Source organism: Uloborus diversus, chromosome 4 (genome assembly GCF_026930045.1).
Source record: "Uloborus diversus isolate 005 chromosome 4, Udiv.v.3.1, whole genome shotgun sequence".
Classification (NCBI taxonomy): Eukaryota; Metazoa; Arthropoda; class Arachnida; order Araneae; family Uloboridae; genus Uloborus; species Uloborus diversus.
In genome coordinates this window covers 19869487-19888646 of record NC_072734.1, presented here as the reverse complement: position 1 = coordinate 19888646, position 19160 = coordinate 19869487, and the positions used below count along the sequence as shown (strand labels likewise).

At 31.9% G+C, this 19160-nt stretch overlaps 1 protein-coding gene across 1 annotated transcript in view; it reads right to left on the bottom strand.

Moving 5' to 3' along the window:
• The window catches only part of LOC129221388 (putative lipid scramblase CLPTM1), a 51532-nt gene extending 36886 nt beyond the window's left edge, over positions 1-14646 (bottom strand). Inside the window, exons 1-5 of the mRNA XM_054855860.1 lie at positions 14475-14646; positions 13928-14137; positions 10149-10301; positions 5975-6092; positions 5501-5586 (exon numbers count right to left, since the gene is read on the bottom strand). Of these exons, the coding sequence (XP_054711835.1) occupies positions 5501-5586; positions 5975-6092; positions 10149-10301; positions 13928-14137; positions 14475-14543 (636 nt within the window). The 5' untranslated portion in view covers positions 14544-14646. The remainder of the gene's footprint in view (positions 1-5500; positions 5587-5974; positions 6093-10148; positions 10302-13927; positions 14138-14474) is intronic.
• Between the last annotated feature and the right edge of the window lie 4514 nt (positions 14647-19160).

Sequence of the window (19160 nt, the reverse complement as noted above, 5' to 3'; positions counted from 1 at the left end):
ATGCATTGCAAAACTAAGTGACATGTTTTGCAATGAGAATTGTCCAATAAATTCATTTAGTCTATGTGGAATAGCATAATACAGTGAAGCACGGTTCATACGTTTCTCTTCTATTCGTTTTTATCAATTATACGTTTTTTAAATTGTCCCTGGAGGGTCTAATATACATTTTCTTCACAAATTATACATTTTTTCATCGGTACGCTTTTTTCATAGTCCCTTCAAAAACGTATAAGCGGTGCTTCACTGTATATAAAAAAATGTGGTTGCAAAAAAAAAAAAAAAAATCAGTATTTACAGGTTGCAGTTAGTTAAGCTTGACCACGAAAAGAAGGCGGATGACCTAGAACGGAAACATCATTTGACATAGGTAGAATCTTCCAGAAAGCACCAAATAGTAAGAGGCATGGTCTCGCTAATCCTATCTATTCCAAAATAATAACAAACAACCTATTACAAATGATGTTTTTGCATTAAGGTCATCCACCTTCTTTTTGTGGTAAGCTATAGCAGGGCTGTGGAGTCGGACTGGTTTTATGGTAAAGGAGTCAGAGTCGAAGGTTTAAAATTTCAAGAGACGGAGTCAGTAATTTTCTCTCAAAATTCGCAGCTCTCCCAATATTTGAAGAGTCACAGCCAGAGTGAGACTAATTTTGGGTAAAGGAGTCGTAGTCTCTAAAAATTCTGTCGTCAGAGTAAGACATTTTTCCTCCGACTCTGCAGCTCTCGTAAGCAGGGAACTTTAATTTTTGTAAGCACTATGGTTAAGGGAAAACCTTTCGACATCAAGATTAACTTTGCAAATGATTTCAAAAAAAAAAAAAAAAAAGAGAAGAAAATCATAATACTTCTCTGCATACATGATAGAAAATTTCTGGGTTTTCAGATACTATGACTCTTGAATGCCTTACATATCTATCATCTGCCTTACATATAATCTTGAAAAGTGGTTTTGTCAAATCTAAAATTTTTTTTATCAAAAGTTTGACTCTGTGCGTTATTTATAGTTATTAGGGGAAGGCTAATCTAACAGGAAATTGTTCAAGTTTGAATTTAAAAGGCACGTTACTATCGGATAAAATAAGTGGCATTCGAAGATAAGTATCAGTGTTATTATTAGCATTTTTTTAAAAATAAAATAATATTTTTCTCTGGTTTCATTACTATCACTGTCATTTCTACTATATTCACCGGTAAAGAGCATGATTATACTGGAAATATGTTTGATAACAGAACTCACTCGATTTGCAATTCGCTGTTCACGCATGGGCAGATTTATGGGGGGTCAGAGGTGGGCAATGCCCCCCCAGTTTTGGGAAGACTATGTAGTATCAACACATCTTCGAAAAATTAAAAAAAAAAAGTTATTATTTTTTCTTTTTTTCAATAGTTCAGAAGGGCATGGGTGGATTTATAGGGGGGCATAGGGGCAATGCTCCCCCAGTTTTGGGACGACTTCAACACATCTTCCAAAATCTTAAAACAAAAAAATCGTAACTTTTTCTTTTTTGAATAGTTTACTGAAAATGAAGAGAAAAGCGAATGTCATGTTCTGATGGGAGGAAAGAAAAAGGGGGAAAGAACGAACATTAAATACAAATAGTACAGCTATCACTGGGGTGCTGAAAACGTGTCTAAATTCAATATTTTGGACTGAAAACCATTTGGGCAAGTATATGAATGAAAATATAGGCTAAACGAGCTATACATTTCGCGCTAACAGAACGATCTACTTCTTATGATTTGTGTCCAAATTTAAAGTATTATTTGTGCATAATGTGTTTTTTAAAATTTCTCAAAAGGCCAATTAATCTACTAAGAACATAAGTTCTTAGTAGATTAATTGGCCTTTAGAGAAATTCTAAAAAACATAGTTTTTTTTCCTTCTCTCTCTCTTTTTAAAGAGAGAGAGAGAGAAAGAGAAAATAAATATTATCGCAAACTGAATAAATTTCAGTTATCTGAGTGTTCTGATTAAATGAATCTTTTTACTTAGAGGGAGAGTACGCTTTTACTTACTTTATGAATACTGTTTAAAAAGTAAGGTAATAGCATAACCATCTAAGTAAGGATAGTAGCATAGCCATCTAAGTCTAATTGAGTAAGTCCTTGTCATTACTGAAAACTAAATAATTAAGTCAAAGATTTGTAAAATCGTAAAAATCCTTTAACCGTAAAAACTGACAAATTTTCGTAAAAATTACAAAAAATCAAACAAAAATCTGCAATTAAGAGTGAATTACAAACAGGGCCGAATTTGCCTATAAGATAAACAAACTATTGCTTAGGGCCCTTTCTTTGAAGTGGATCCCTAACTCCCAAAAAAAATTCATGATTCGTCCTTAAAAAATGGAAATTTCTTGAAGAAACTAATTTCATTTTTAAGTGCTTGAAAACCTTGAATATTTGAAAACGTGTGGCTACAAACCTTAAATTTTAAATTTTCTAACAAATGGTAGAGGGGGAGGAATGCCAAAATACATCAAATTCAGCTCCTTGCCACATCCTGTATTAAAAATGTAAAAATCATGGTTCTCACGTTTGCAACATATTATTTTAAATAAATTTTTGTGACTCTCTTGTTTCAGATTTTGCTATTTATTCAATCCCGAATGCAGTATTTTGGAAAATTTTTTGTATTGATTGCTTTTATCTTACTTCTTCTGCATATTGCCTATCTGTTTAGCACGGAAAAAAAATACACACTACTTCGATTTCTTTTCGTTTTCTGCCCTACTTGCAACTGAAGAAAAGTTGTTGTCATGAGAAATCTATGGTTTCTTTTTTCTTTTAAATTTAAAATAGCTATTTCTTACAAAGTTAGAACAGGATTGTAAAAATTTCCAATCAAGTACTAAAATATCGGACTGGAAAGTGCAAATGAAGTGCGTTTAATAATTTTATTTATTCTAGAGTGCTTGAAAATAATATTAGATAAGTCTTTGAAAATCCTTAGCAAAGTGGGCTCCAATTACTTCTACACCATATTGTTAATCTGTTTAGCCAGGAAAAAAAAATGATACACTACCTCTATTCCTTTTCATTTTCTGCACTACTTATAATTAACTAGTATGTTGTGGCCATCACGAAACTTTCTTCTATATTTTTCTTTTTTTTTTATGATCCCTCCCCATGCTTGACGAGGAAGCAATATTCCCAACAAAAAACAAAATTACACATGCAAAAACTTGAGGACCATCCCAATGTCTGAACTATTGCAAAAGCAAAGCAAAGAGCAAACACTGAAAGTTATTTTAAAAGCCTTGCTTGAATTAATTACAAATATTTTATTTATTAACAATTATAAGATGGCAACAGTTAAAAATTTTAAATCATTGAGATAATATTTCCGATCATTTCCATACAATTAAAATCACGAGAAATACGCAGACAACAATCTATTACGATTTATCTTTCTTATTGTTGCAATAATAAAGCTATTTTTATTCGGGGGAAAAAAAAAAAAAACATCGCCTCTTGGCGCGATTGGCGTCAAAATTGAACCAAAAACTTGAAATATGGATTCACATATATTCCAAATTTCAACCAGAACGTAGCGTTACTTCTTGAGATAGGGCACTCACAATGGAAAAAAAGAACGGACGATTGCGCTACCCCCCTTTTTAGCTGTTGACACCAAAATAAAATCAGCTCTTAAACCCACTAAGGGCTACTTGCCGATAAATTTTTCTTTCATTCCGTTCATTATTTCTTAAAACACAGCAGTCACAATTGACGACAAAAAACGTTCTATAGCTCAACCCCCGATTCAGTTATTGTCACCAAAATTGAATCAGCACCTGTTCCTGTTAATGGCAACATATGGACTAAATTTTGTTTGATTCCTCCAGTTACTTCCTGAGGAATAGCAAGCACGCGTAACTCAAAAAACGCCCCATTGCTCCACTCCCCTTTGCGCCAAATTCGCGCCAAAAACCAATGGGCACAAGTTCACATAGGGGCACATACGTGTACCAAATTTTGTTAGATTTCATGCGGTAGTTTTTGCTGTAGAGCGGCCACAAAAAACTGGTCACACACAGACGTGACACACACACGGACACACACACACAGAGACAGACAGACATTTTCCAAAAATAGTCGAAATGGACTCAGCACACACACCTCAAAACGTTCGAATCCGTCAAAATTCGAAATTCGAAAATTTGCACGAATCCAATACTTTCTTCTATATATTAGATACAGAAGAAAGTAAAAAAAGGTTGTTGTAATGAGAAATCTATAGTTTACTTTTTCTTTCAAACTTAAAATGGCTGTTTCTTACAAAGTTTGAACAATACTGTACAACTGTATAATCTAGTTATTAATTTCTATGTCTATCCAATTAACCTTTATAAGGCTTCAAAATGCAGAATTTTATATCCATTTTACAAAATTTCCTTCGGGGGAGAAACCCCCGGCTCCGTAAAATTGGATATATTCTATTTCCCACTTAAAAGCGAGCTCTGTGTCACTCACTTGATACCAGCTCCCTCTCTTAAGGTCAATTCAAAAAGGACAGCATGAAAACACACATTAAATGAAAACGACACACAAAAAAGTAAAGCATGGATTTATGCATCACAGGAAACAGACAAAAGGATGGGAGTGGGGGGCAATAAAAATGTTGCTCAAAAAAAAAAAGAAAAAAGTCCTGCCCCCCCAGGAACTCAGTCCTAAATCCGCCTATGTGTTCACGGCGTGCGTTTGCGCGCCTAATCCTATCGGCAGCATTTCTTACCGATCAGCGTTTAAATCTTTCATCTAAAGACTCCCAAGCACACTGCTCTTTTCTTTTTAAATTATATTCAAGTGATCGAAAACACTCATTCAAAAATCGAAATTCTAACGCTAAACATCTAACGCTAGAAGCGAGTCTGCAGCACTTGTAAACAGCGATCGTAAACAAAGCGGATCGTTGCCAACGGAGAGAAAGAAATAAAGGCTCGTTTTGCGCCACGCATAAGCGTTTTATATATATAGATACTCAATAATAACGATACATTTACAATGTTAAAGGAAAATGAATTTACATTTTTCAAAATATATTAAAATTTTGTATTTGAAATTGGCATAAAATTCAAATATGCGGTGGAATATTCAGTTCGAATTTTAACTGAATATTCGGTACTTGGTAAAACCCCAAATACCGAAATAAAAATTTTGGTATTCAGGGCATCTCTATTGTTAGCATCATAATTTCTTTCATATGAAACACAATAATATAACTTTAGAATATGTTGACACTTTATTATTAATATTGAAATCTGAACTATAAGTTTTATATAAATCTAAAATTTTGAAAGTTAAGTTCTGACTGTCCATGTTTTGCCTATCATTTAATTAGAAGATTTATACAGAATTCTTAAAATATAGCAGATAGATAAATGAATCAATGACTAAAAATATTTGTGGTAGATTTAATATACCTTGAAAAAACTAAAAATACAATTTAAAACTATACTAAAATAATAGCAAAAAGGATCAAGATTTATCATACTTTAATATCTTCAGCACTTGCTGTTGTTTCTCCGGTTAACAAGTTATGTGTACGTCTATACCTTATCTTCTTGTACTTATTCATTCCTGAAAATAAAACACAAGGATTAATGTTGTGTTTTGTTGCCCTAAACTGTCAAAAAATATTTTCACCCAGATATTTTAGATTGGACCTAAATAGTAATATAATTTTTCATACCTACATAATTGTAGTGACTAGAAATAGGTACAACATAGAAAACCAAATGTTAACATCTCGTGGAATAGAAACATAATGAAACTTGTACGACTTTTTTTTCTTTTTAAACAAACTACAAAAACTTTTTGACAAAGATATTTTGTATAAATATATATATAAGCTCCATTTTTACACAAGGATGAAAAAATAAAACTTGAAAAAATATATATGTACACAATGAATTCTTAATAGGTAGGGGGAGGGGGTATGATCAAAGTGCTTTATGTTTTAACTTACTTTTACTTTTGCAAACAACATCTTGTCTGGAATACTTTCTCTTATCTCGAGGATTTGGTGATTTGCCATGCTTTACAACGCAACTATGCAACCATATGCTGCTGTTTCTTTGCATACTCTGAAATAAACAGCGAAACAAATATTAAAAAAAACACAAACTATAATAATCTAATTAATGTTTTGGGGAATAGACTGTTTGGATGAAAATTTTTTAGAAGAATTCAGTAGGGAGTTCAGGAGAAGGCATAAAAATTCAGGAGTCTCATATAAGAAATTATATGCTCCAAGTGGTTAGATTTGTAATGCTTGAAAGACGATACCATAAATAAAGTCTTTTTCCGCATGTTGAGTGCTGCCATCTAGTGATACGTTAACAAGTTAACTTTTACATTGTTACAGTTGACTGCGAAATTAACGAAAAATTATTGACGGAAATTTTGCTGTAACTGTTTTTTGAATACGAAAATTGAGGAAGAAAGCTTTTTCTTTTTTTTGCTAGAATAAAAATAAGGACTCTGCTATAAAAAATATCAAACGTTGTAAATGATCAACAAAAATCCATAACACAATAAGAATTTATTTCTTGATGATTCAAACATTTCTTATTACACTACTCAAAAATTGACATTAGTAACACCCCCCCCCCCCTTTTTTTAGGAAAAGACGGTGGAAAATAAATGAATAAATCAGTTTTACTAAAAAACATAACTTTTAGTAATGTTATGCTTTTATCATGAAAATAAAAAGTTTGACACTTTTTCCTGAAAGCGAAAATGAATAAAGTAATAAATATAAAAAGATATAAATTTGCAAAAGCTTGTACGGATGTATTTCGGGGTTACAAGGAACCCCATGTGAGCTTGCGGATTTTAAAACTCTACATCAGTCGATTGTCTCAGCTCACATCTTTTCTGCAATGAAATAATAAAAAAAGTATTCCCCGTGAGTTCAAAACGCGTGTCAGCGAGTTTTTGCAAATTTATTCTTGAAAAAAAAAAGAAACAAACTTTTACATGTACACTTTAGTCCTTATTTTCCACTTAACTATTAGTGAGCTGAAAGTGAATGAAAATGTCTCAGTATCAAAATAAATAATAGAAATAATAACGCATTGAAAAGAAGAAAAATACCTGAAATGTAACTAAACAAATAAATTTTGCTAAAAAACATAACTTTCAGTAATGTGTTATGAAAAATAAACAGTTTGAAAATCAGCCTTGAAGCAAAAACGAAAACAAATGAATAAATAAATACAAAATGACAAAACATTGCATAAACTCGTTGGAACGTGTTTCGGGGTTACAAGGAACTCCTTTTTCCTTTCAAAACAGATGTGAGCTTGAGGATTTAAAAACTTCGCCCCAGTGGATTGTCTGTACATAAACAAGCTAACATCTTTTCTGCATTGAAAAAAGAGCTCCCTATGACTCCATAACACGTGTCGGCGTGATTTTGCAAATTTATACTTGGGAAAAAAAACTTCGTACTTTTAAGTATTTATTTTACACTAAACTATTAGTGAGCTCAAAGAGAATGAAGGAGTGCCACAGTATCGAAAATAAGTAAGAGAAATAATAACACACTGAAAAGAAAAAATGCCTGAAATATAATTAAACAAATAAGTTTTGCTAAAAAGCATTACGTTCGGATATGCAAATATCATAACGAAGCAAAGTTTGAATATTTTCTGAAAAGAAAAGCAATTAAGCAAAGTAAAAAAATAAATAAATAAATAAAAATAAATCTACTAAAGCTTTCGGACACGTGTTTCGGAGTTACGAGGAATATTCCCGCTAAAGTAAAGTTCAGCAGAAATGCACTGTGCTGATTGGTCAAAGGGCAATGCGCGCCACGAAACCATAAGGGGGAAAAAATAGCGCAGATAAAACTAATAATACAAAGAAAAAGAAAACATTGTAGGTGATTATTCATTTAAAAACAAAAATAGAAGAAAAAACAACGATTTTCAACAATAAACTTCAGGGAAAGGGGGTGGGTTTGGGATACATCGAAGGGAAAGAATATTTGCATTGAATGATCTCTTCAGGAATTTTTCAATGATTATGTAAGGTGATTGAAGAAAATGATTTAAATGAAAAGGGAACCCTTGAAACATGCGAAAAGAAAATTGTGTTTTTTGGTTTTTGAATGATGCACAGAGAAGGGAACGGGGAGGGGGAATCAGGCAAAAGGAACTTCAGCTAAACTTACAAAAAAAAGGGGGGGGGGGATCGCTTTTTGGCCACGAGTCTAAATTCATGGGCTCATATCTGTTTTGCAAGGAAAAAGCGGTTCCTTGTAACCCCGAAACACGTGCCCGAGAGTTTTAGTAGATTTATGCTTTTTCTCTTACTTTGCTTAATTATTTTTACTTTGCAGAAAATTTTGAAACTTTGCTTCGTTATAATATTTACATGTCTAAAAGTAATACTTATTAGCAAAACTTATTTGTTTAATTATGTTTCAGGCATTTTTTTCATTTCGGTGTGTTATAATTTCTATTATTTATTTTTGATACTGAGGTATTATTTGTGCTCACTGATGGTTTAGTGGAAAATAAGAACTTACTAAAATGTATCAACAAAAGATTTTTTTTTCCAAGTATAAATTGGTAAAAACTCGCTGACACATGTTTGGAAGTTATGGGGGAACTTTTTTATTATTATTTTACTGCAGAAAAGAAGTGAGCAGAGACAATGGACTAAGGTAGAGTTTTTTAATCTGCAAGCTGACATTTTTCTTGAAATAAAAAAGGAGTTACTTGTAACCCCGAAACACTTCCATACGAGTTTAGCAAATTTGCTATTTTATATTTAATTCATCCATTTTCTGTTTTGCTTTCAGGAAAAATATCAAACTTTTTATTTTCTATGATATTTTCATTACTAAAAGTTATGCTTTTTAGTAAAACTTATTTGTTCATTTAAATTTTTGCCGTATTTTCCTTATAGGATTATTAATATTAATTTTTGGATCACTGTAGTGAGAAAATTTTGAATTATCATGAAATTAATTTTTGTTGTGCTATTGATTTTTTTTTCTTTTCTTTTTTTGATCATTTTACAACGTTTGATAATTTTTATACCTGTGTCATTGTTTTAATTTTAGTCCACGAACAATCGAAAATATAATTGTTTTCATTTTAATGATTTGTTTCAAAAATTTCTAATTGTAAAAGAGAAGTGAAAAGGCAAAAAAAAAAAAAATCCTTTATTTTCATTTTACATTTCTTTTCAATCTCGTTAATCCCCCCCTCCAGTCTCAGCTGAAAAAAAAAATAATTTGGATCGCAAGCTTTATTTTATCTATTACATCTTTTTAGGGCTCTTCAAATGATCTATACAACTGCTTTAAATGTCATATTTTTTACATTACTTTTGTAATGACTTATAAAAATCTCTAACGAACTTGTGCAGTTAGCAAATTTCATTGATTTTAACAGAATTAATCCCCTCTTTGCTGCAGAAAGGATAAAAAGTTTTCATCCTTAATTAACCACTTTCGTGCTCGAAAAATAGTTTTAACAAAATTCCAGTCAATATTTTTTCCGCTAATTTTGCAATCAACTATAATAAGCTAGAACTTAACTTGTTGTTCTATTACTAGATGGCAGCACAAGTATTTGTCGCGGAAAAAGACTTTATTTATGGTATCGTCTTGAAAGGGATCCCATGATTTATAATTGGGACCTCCATTGCGCAATGGGGCTTTTTACGATTGCGCAGAGGCAGAGAGCACCTGAGATCATATGGCTGTAGTCCATCCTCAAGGGGGGGGGGGACTCCGGACCGAATAGCATTTATAGACCGAATAGCAAAAAGTAAGTATATTATTTAATACTTATTTTTTGACTGCTATTCGGGAGAAAGGGCAAATTGGCTGCCCATCATGTAAACTGTGTCAGTGTGTAGAAAATAAATTAGTTTGCGTGTGTTGATTATGGTCAATTCAATTCTCTCCTAAAATTAAGTTTATGAATATGGAAAATGTGAATAAAAAGAAGTGGCGAAGTTCCTCTTCGTCATCTACCGAATGAATCAGCAGAGTACAATTAAATTGTTGCAGGAGCATTATCCGAAACCATTCTGGAGCATCAAAAAATTTCAAACCTGCTTGAAATATTAAAGAAAAATAGATTGCAAAGTTTCCTATTAAACAAAAAATGATATGTTACCTCAGTTGCTGTTATTTCGGTTTCAAAATTATAGGTTCCATCTGCATTAGGACCACCATACCAGTCACCATATACTATATTTGGTTGCATCCAAATCAAAGATTCTTCTTTAAATGATAACTTCTTATCTTCGGATAAATATACATATAAGTCCTGAAAATAATTTCAATCTTAATGTCAAATAATTAATTTCTAATAACTTGGAATTATTAAAGAACATTACACTCATTGTGCTGCAAGCTTCGAAATCTCAAGGGTACTTTTCCGTTACAGGCGTATTTTTAACTTACAAGACTAAAAATTCCATAAAAAGGAACAATAATCCTCCAAATCATTAAGTTGAACCATTAAGAGTAAAATAATATTCCAAATAAAAAACAAGCTAATAAATTACATAAAAATCCAATAAAATAATTCTTCAAACCAACTTTAAATGCTCCATTAACATGCAAAATAATCAGCCAAATAAATGTAGTGAGCTCATAAATAAGCATTAGTGGTGCGATTTAAAATGTAAAATTTGAAACAGAGGAGCAAAGGTGGCAACGATCTAAATATAATTTTTCAATTTTCGCAATGACAATGAGTGGCCAAGTCAAGTGACTTATAACAGAAAAGTACGCACTTTAAGACAAATGAAGCATCTAAAAGTTATATGAAGAAAAATTCTAATGAAACGTTTGAATTTAGTATTTGAAATTGATTTCAAACTCATTTATATTCTACTGCGGAAATCTCTAGTTTTGTTTCCATAATATACCTACCATCTATTATATAACAAATTGCAATGCACCTATATGTGTCATTCTTCAAAAAGTAACTTTTCTGTCATATGCCTTTTACAGTAAAAACGTTAAGGAACAATGATTTTAACAATGCTTTTTAATTTCATCCAAAATGTGTATATTTAAACTTGCCAACAATTTTTATTTTAGTATATTTTTGGTCCACAGCACAAAATGGGAATACTGAATAAAAGTTTTGTTCAACAATAGTCTGATCAGCAATGAATTTCCACTTGAAGGCTCACCTAAATTTTGGCATGAAATTAGATAAAAACAATTACATTTCATGTTCTAATTACCTTGGAACATTGGAACAAATTTTTTCTGATGCAGAAAAATTAAAGGATTTTGTAGATATTTTTAAATAATATTTGCGAGCATTTTTTAATGTATTTTTTTTAATTTTTCCTTTTTCACATTGTTGGATTTATGCTGAAATATTGATTAAAATTGGAGGAAAATAACAATTAAAAGAGTTAATTAATTTGATTATTGAATATTGCATTGTCATAGGGTCTGAGGTCGCGTGCCAAATTTCATAAGAATCCGATCGCAGGAAGTGGGCGAAATTTGAGCTGCAAGATTCTGTTACAAGATACATACATACATACATACATACAGGTGAAGCTAATAAAAGTGTGTTAAAAACTCTTTCAGGGGTGACTAAAATAGAAATTCATACTGAAATTTAAGTAAACAACTTTATATGAAAACAATAAATCCCTTTACTTTGTATGAAAAAGCAAAACAAAGGTCATTTTTTTCAAAAACATTGGTCAATTCCATCGGCTTTTCAATGTTTTTTAAGGCCGACAGGCCGATGTTTCCTGCAAGCTAGCATTGCCGCCGATGCCGATGGTTAAATTGTTGAACCATCGTTCCGATGCATTGGTCGAGTCCTAATTATGAGTCAATATGTTTCATACGAGGGCAAATCAAAAAGTCTTTGCGCCTATTTTTTATTTGCCAAAAAAAGATACCTACAGGTATTTACAAATACACGTAGTAAACTATGTCACATACACTATTTCTCCACATAATCACCACACTGGTTCAGACATTTGTCCCATCGCAGGACTAAGTTAGAGATCCCCCTGTGACAGAATTTTTCCGGCTCTCTCTGGAACCATGCACTTTATGAACACGTTCTTGAATTTTTCATCACATATGAATTTCTGTCCTGCTAGAAACTTCTTTAGTGGAGTGAAAATCACTAGGACAAGGTCTGAACTGTAGGTGCATTTCCCTGTGAATTGCTGTGGGCTTTTGTCCCTTGCTATGTACAAAACGAATAACACTTCGCTGCTCATAAGCTGTGGACGTCAGAAGAACAACAATCATCTTAAATGACTGATAGCAGCTCCGGTATTCCGAGAAAAAGCAGATATGGCTGGTAGTTAAAGGAACTGTATATGTTTGCTTTGTATTCACAGCCGTATTTTGGCTAAATAAAATAGACGAGAAGACTTTTTGATTTGCCCTTGCATTATCAAGTTATACAAACAATTATTTAGTTTATGCTAAGAGTTGACAATTTTTATTTATTTTTCAATATGCATAACTTCAGTATCATATGATTAAAAAAATTAATGCAAATTTTTTGAAGAATGTTTTTTTTCTTTAAGTGTTTATGTTGTAAGTATGCTAAATAAGATAAATCAATTAAAAATTCATATTTCATCAACACTTTTTGAAAAACTGCTGTCCTTTTCATTTAGAAACCTCCCCTCTCCATATTTCAAAACAAAACATTTGAGGGGGAAGGTTTTTAAATAGGAGATCTAAAGTTAGAATGCTGTTGTAAATTGAGAATGAATGATTACTGTTCCTGAAAACTGATTTTAATATAAATGAAGATGAGAACTATTTATGTTTAGAACTTCAAGCACAAACAGTTTTAACCTTAATTAACTTTTAAAAAGTTCACAGAAATGGCAAACTAAAAAATGTCATGCATTTATTTCCCTTTAAGATGGTAAAAACCATGCAGAAAACAGATTTTCCAAAACTGGTTAAAACCACAGTAAAAAAACAGTAAATACAACACCAATCTTGTATGGGGGAAAAGAATAAGACTTTTTAAAGAAATATTTTAGAGCAAGCCTACGATTTGAACTCTTATAAGAGTGTGGAATGAGAAAAAGTGTCTCCCCCATGCAAGTTTAGGAGGACACGGTGCCTTGCTCCTGAAAAAGAGGGTGCATTGCAGAGCACCCTTTGAAAGCTATAACACTTGTTTACAAAAGCAAATAGTCTCTCTTGAAAGGCAGAAATCCATGCAAAAGGATCGAAATGGGACACCCTTGTTTCCCTAATCTACTAGAATATTATGGCGAAAAAAATTCATTAAAATATGTATTTTATACATGTTACATATTTTTCAGATGTTAACTCATGTACTCATAACGTAATACCAACTACAGGGGTGCCTCCCTTCCCCCTCCACCCAAGGACAAGGGCGCATCTTCCCCCAATATCAAAGCCCCTCCCCATAAAGGAGAAAAATACCCCTCAACCCCCCCCCCACCCCTAAAAATTTCAATGGCTCAGTCATTCCAGCCGACTTTCCTTGCTTACTAGTTTTTCAAACAAGGATCAACTTTCAAATGCACATTTTACAACTGCAAAATACTGATCTTTTCATTGATAGATTTGAATTTAATTCAATAATGAACTCGAATTTGTGGAGTTGCTTACGTAAACTTATCAAATCAAACATTAAAAATAATGAGTACTGAAAAATAACATGTGGATTGTATGCATTTTGTTTACAGATAATAACAATTGAAAACTTATTATGCAACAAAATTATTTTGATAAAGAATCCTTTTAATTGAACAGAAGTGCCTGTTGATCCGGAAGCACCCTGCCCCTTTTTTTGATTGGGGGAAACACTAATATAATTTCACAGATCACAGAAAAATGAATTATTTGAAATTTATAAAGTAATTTTCACATAAAAATTACTCATCTCAACAAGCAGAGAGATCTTACCATCACAGTTCCAGTTGGAAAAAGATTCATAGAGGTTTTGGAAGGCATTCCAGTGCTAGGAGCATTGCTAGGCTGCTGTGGTCTTCTAAAAAAACTTGTAATGAAATAAATTATGACGGCTCGTAATACGATGCCTTTAAGAATCGACCAGATGGAATGTTGAGGCTGTTGCTGTTGTGGTGCAGACTGAGGTGCTTGTTGATTAGCGGGCTAAAATAAAATAAAATTTTGATTATATATAATAGTGATTGAATTTACCGATAAACACGTCGTTTAAAAATGCACTAAAAAGGCACAGCTATCACATTCGATGGAAGGATAATCATTAATGCTACGTCAATATTTTGTCAATTGATTTTTTTTTTTTAATCAAGACGATTAAGAAGCAAAAAAAACATTTTACAGAAAACTTAAATTTAACTGTGAAATAAGAATTAGTTTTTAAAAAGATAAGTTTATATATCATTCAGACTTAACCTAGTTTTAGGAGAATTTAACTGATTGAGCAATACTATACATATGTAAACATGCAACACAATGAAACTACCTGTGACTCAGTATTAGCAGTGGATTCAGATACTTGATCAGCCACAGCAACATTTTCTTCTGAACTCATTATACTAGAATTTTATGTTTCAGTTCAGTTTCTTTTATTTCAAGATAATCAAAGTATTACTAATATTCATCTATACCATGAACACTGAATGAAGATTGAAGAGAAATAACTAAGCGGTTACAGCTACACAGTCAAAAAAATTGAGGTTAAGCCTAAAATCATTTTCAAAAAAAACTTTTTTTATAAAGAAAAAAACGTAACGGGAGAGCCATGTTGTATTTTTTTCTTTGAAACATAAAAGATACAAGACAAATTTAAATAATTTATATTTTAAAAATTCACAAAATCGAAATGACATATTAAAGTTACAGTTAGTACAAAAGTTAGTAAAATTTTTAAAGGACACTTCGTGCTGAAGTGCTGATCAAGAGTATAAGCTACGAATTTGTCTTTTTGTGTAAAATATTCCATGATGAACGCTCTAAGGGTAATTCATTGTTAATTGAAAGTGTTTGATTCTGTTAACTTTGTTATTATTCAGGTTGAACTTTTGTTGAATCAACCCTTTTATTATTAATTCTGTGCTCTCTCTTTTCCCGGTTTACAATAATTTTTTAGTCTCTAAACTGGACCGTAGTGCATATTTACGTACATAGAGCTATCCGATGTCAGTTTAATTTGAATTAAAGCCTTAGCATTTCCCTAACACATTAATAAAAACTGTAATGAGAAAGTTGCTGTCTAGAAGGTCAAATTGTATTCTGTGACGAAAATTTAGATTGTTCGTCTTTTCACTAACAATTAGGTTTTAGTCGGGTTAGTTAGGTTTAGGTCGTAAGTTTCACTAACAATTAGATGGGAATAATTAGATACTAATTTATCATTCTAATAAAACTTGAGCAGAGTAGTTAGGAAAGTCAGAGTAGTTTGTCGGATGTCTTTTCATCCATAAGCTCATTATTTTTTGCATTGAAAAAGGCGTTCCCTGTAACGCCGAAACACGTGTCTGCTGTAATTTACAAATTTGTGCTTCTACTTACGTTGTTTGTTCTGACTTTACTATTCAGCACAAAGGTATTTATTTATCTTATCTTTATCTTAGAGTAGTTAGGGTTTAGTCGGTTTAGTTAGGTTTAGGTCGTAAGTTTCACTAACAATTAGATGGGAATAATTAGATACTAATTTATCATTCTAATAAAACTTGAGCAGAGTAGCCCAATTCGAGTCTGGATGTACTTCTTTTAGCAGATCTTTAAAAAAAATGTATCATCTTAAGAGGATAGTCTGACCATCTCTTTTCTTGTTTGTAATGTGTATTAATAATAAACTAACTCTGAAATCGGCTTGTCTAGGAATTTCTCAAAAGCTGCATTCATAACGCACTTTTCGACCCTGTAAATCCCTGCTCTGGCTCCACAAAAAACCGATTGAAAAATTCCCCATTGCCATGTAAAAAGAGGTTCTCCCATTATTATACCAGAAAGAGCGGTTTTTACCCAGCATCCTTAGCGGCTAGTAGACAAACTTGTTTCGCGTAATGAATTCTGGGTAAAAACACCGCTTTCACTCCAGAAGCTAGCAGGAGTAGAAAGATTCCACATAAACCCCGCAAATAACCGGAATGCGGTGAAAAGAGGTTTTTTCCAGGGTCGAAAGTGTCCATGGAAACGGCTTAATGAGACTGTCTTGACTTAAAATTGCCAGCTCTGATACTGACCAGGGAATCACAGGAATAGTAGGTAGTAATTGAAGGAGCATATTGATCCTTTTTTTTTTTGACGCACAAATTTTTTGCCCTTGTGCCCCTGGCCCCTGTTTTTTCAGAATTAGGTCTTGAAGTTGGTCGAAATTTTAAGAAAAGTCTCTATTGACAAAAAATTTGAGGTAAACTGTTTGACCACAGATTTGATGGAAAGGCAAACTTCCAGTTCAGAGGCGGTGCAGATGTATGTTAGCCTCTAAATTAAGCAGAGAAACGTTCAAATGAGCGGAACACTCACATCATATTTTTCCCCCTAATTCAGATAAGACCCCTCTTAAGTGAACGTTTGCCAATTCCATACAATCTGTGGTCAAATTATCACACAACTTCATTGTTTGCACGATGCAGGACATCTATCTGCAAATTAACATGTGTAAAAGATGTCTTCATTTCCCCCTGAAATTCACTAAATTTGGCCATTTTTCTTAAGATTTCGGTGTAGCTTTTTAAACTACATATTTCGATAAGAGGAGACATAAAAGTTCAAATTATATTGAACATTCGTTTTTTTATGATTTAAAGTTGATTTTTAAAAACATAATATGCCTCTTTAATCTGATGAAATGGATAGGTAAAAAATGAATAAACAAAGAAATAAAGTAGTAGCACTTTTCAAACAATGCAGCTAATATATTTTTTCTTATCAAAAGGTTCTTTAATCATTTCAAAACTGGAAATGAATATTAAAAAGCATGTCAAAATCAGTGGCATACATAAATTATAGTTTGGGGGGGGCGGCAAACTAAAACAAATTGGTGTGGTCAAAAAATATTGATTGTATTGGTCAAAAAATTGGTATGACAAGCGAGCTAGTGAAGAGTATTTAACAGTTCTCAAACATCAGCCTTTTTCTTTCAATAAATATAGTGTCATAAAGTTCTAAATAACAATATGAATTCACTAAATAAGTTTACCTATTAATCAGGGCTTATCTTCAACCAAAAACAGTGCAGGAGTCCTATATTTTTCAGAATAAAGATTTATTTGTTATTGGTATTTGCTAGTTAGAATTCTTGTATAATGCTTAAAATTTGTAAAAAAAAAGAAAAAATCAGAAGGCAAAAAAGAAGAAAGAGACAGATTTTAAAAGCGTAACCATGGAAACACGAAATAAAATAAGTTTAAGAAATTAAACGCAAAATAAGGAAATAAACAATGGATTCAAAAAGCGTAACTGAAACGAGAAAATAAAATGATTGACAACCAGAATCAAAATGAAAATTTTCGAACTCTATTTAAAAACACTTATAAATTTTTTTCCTTTGAAGATAGAAGCTAAGTTTTCCGATCATAGGTCGAGAGACCTATCAAACTAGTCAAACAGTAAATGCTAATCAAACTATTGCTAATCAAACAGTAAATTAAATAGTTATGGGAAAAAAGTGTCATGTTGTGGACTCTACATTTGGACAAAATTTGAAGCTTTTTGCCTTACAGTTATCAAGTAATTTTCGAATTTAGTATTTTATTCTCAAGCATTCCACAAGGTGTTAAAAAGAAAAAAAAAATGTTATGGCCTATCTATCCCTGTTAAACAAGCCTACAGTTTTGGGTAAGAAAGATTTCTGAAACTGTGTGTGTGCTTGAGGGTCAAAAAAAAAAAAAAAATCAGCCAGGAATAAGGAGGCCCTTAATTGAGGATAATCATTGCAAATTAATTTTATAAGCAATGAATTAAATGGTAGATCAAATCTATACAATTACATTCAAAAATAATCATTGAAAATATATTGCAATTGTTTACATTTTATGCATAAAGTGTTTGAACATAATATGGATAAATACTGTTGTCGACGGTTTAGGGGGGGGGGGACCCTCTCTTTGTATCTGTCGCTGCTCCTCACCGTGCTGCTGGTTCCTCACATGGTTTTTTAAATGTCAAAATTATCTTAAAATTTCAATTAATTCATATTCAGGTTATGAAGAAAAGTGGTTTGAGCGATTTTTATGTTTTTGTGCATCATTTAGAGAGATTCTGGTGAATGTGGTGATAGATTAACTAAAAACTGTAAATGTGGGGAATAAATAATATGTGGGGTTAGATTTTCATTAAAATGGTTCCCTTTTAGTAAAGAGAAAAGTTTGTCATTGGAGGAAGAATTAATGTAGTCTTGAAGATTTTGTCTAAGATGCTGTTTTATTGTTATTAAATAAATATTATTCTAATATTTTTAATTTAATTATTTAAGGGCCTTTCAAAGCTTAAGCAGTTGTCTCGTGGCACATCCATTCCAGCACGATCAAGTTCAGATTTAGGTTATTTGCCAAAATTAAAAGAACTTCAGAGACAATATCAGGTAAATATTTTTATAAATAATTTTCATTTGTATTTAGAAAGTTTAGCTTGTTAAAGTAATATCAATCTCCTAATTGTGGTGATTTTGAGAAGCATTTTGAAATATTGCGTAACAGCTCCGTAGTTTGTATAAAAATCAATATAAATAAACTTAAATGTATCTAAAATTGTTTTTGAGCTTTGATAATCATTTTAGCATTGGCATAAAAATAATTATTTTTAAATTAATAAAACAGCTTTAAACACTATGTCATGCAGGTATAAGCATCTTTAATTTCTCATATGTACATGCCTGTCCTAATAAACTAGCAAAATATGATAAAAATGAATTTCATGTTATTAAAATCTTTGGTAAGCCTGATCAGAATTAAGACTGAACGGAAAGCACGGAGAAAAAATATTTCTTTGGGGAGTTTTGCTATTTTTGGGGAGCAGTTGACAACCCTGTATGTATGTAATAGTGATAGCTACTGGAAAGATTGGAAATAATCTTTTGCATTTCATTCGGCATAAATGCCGCACTGACCCATTCCTGCCGATGAAATTACACTTCTTTACAATAATAAAAAAAAAATTTGGTTTTCCCTTCCTTTATCTTTCGTTTTTTTTTTTTTTTTTT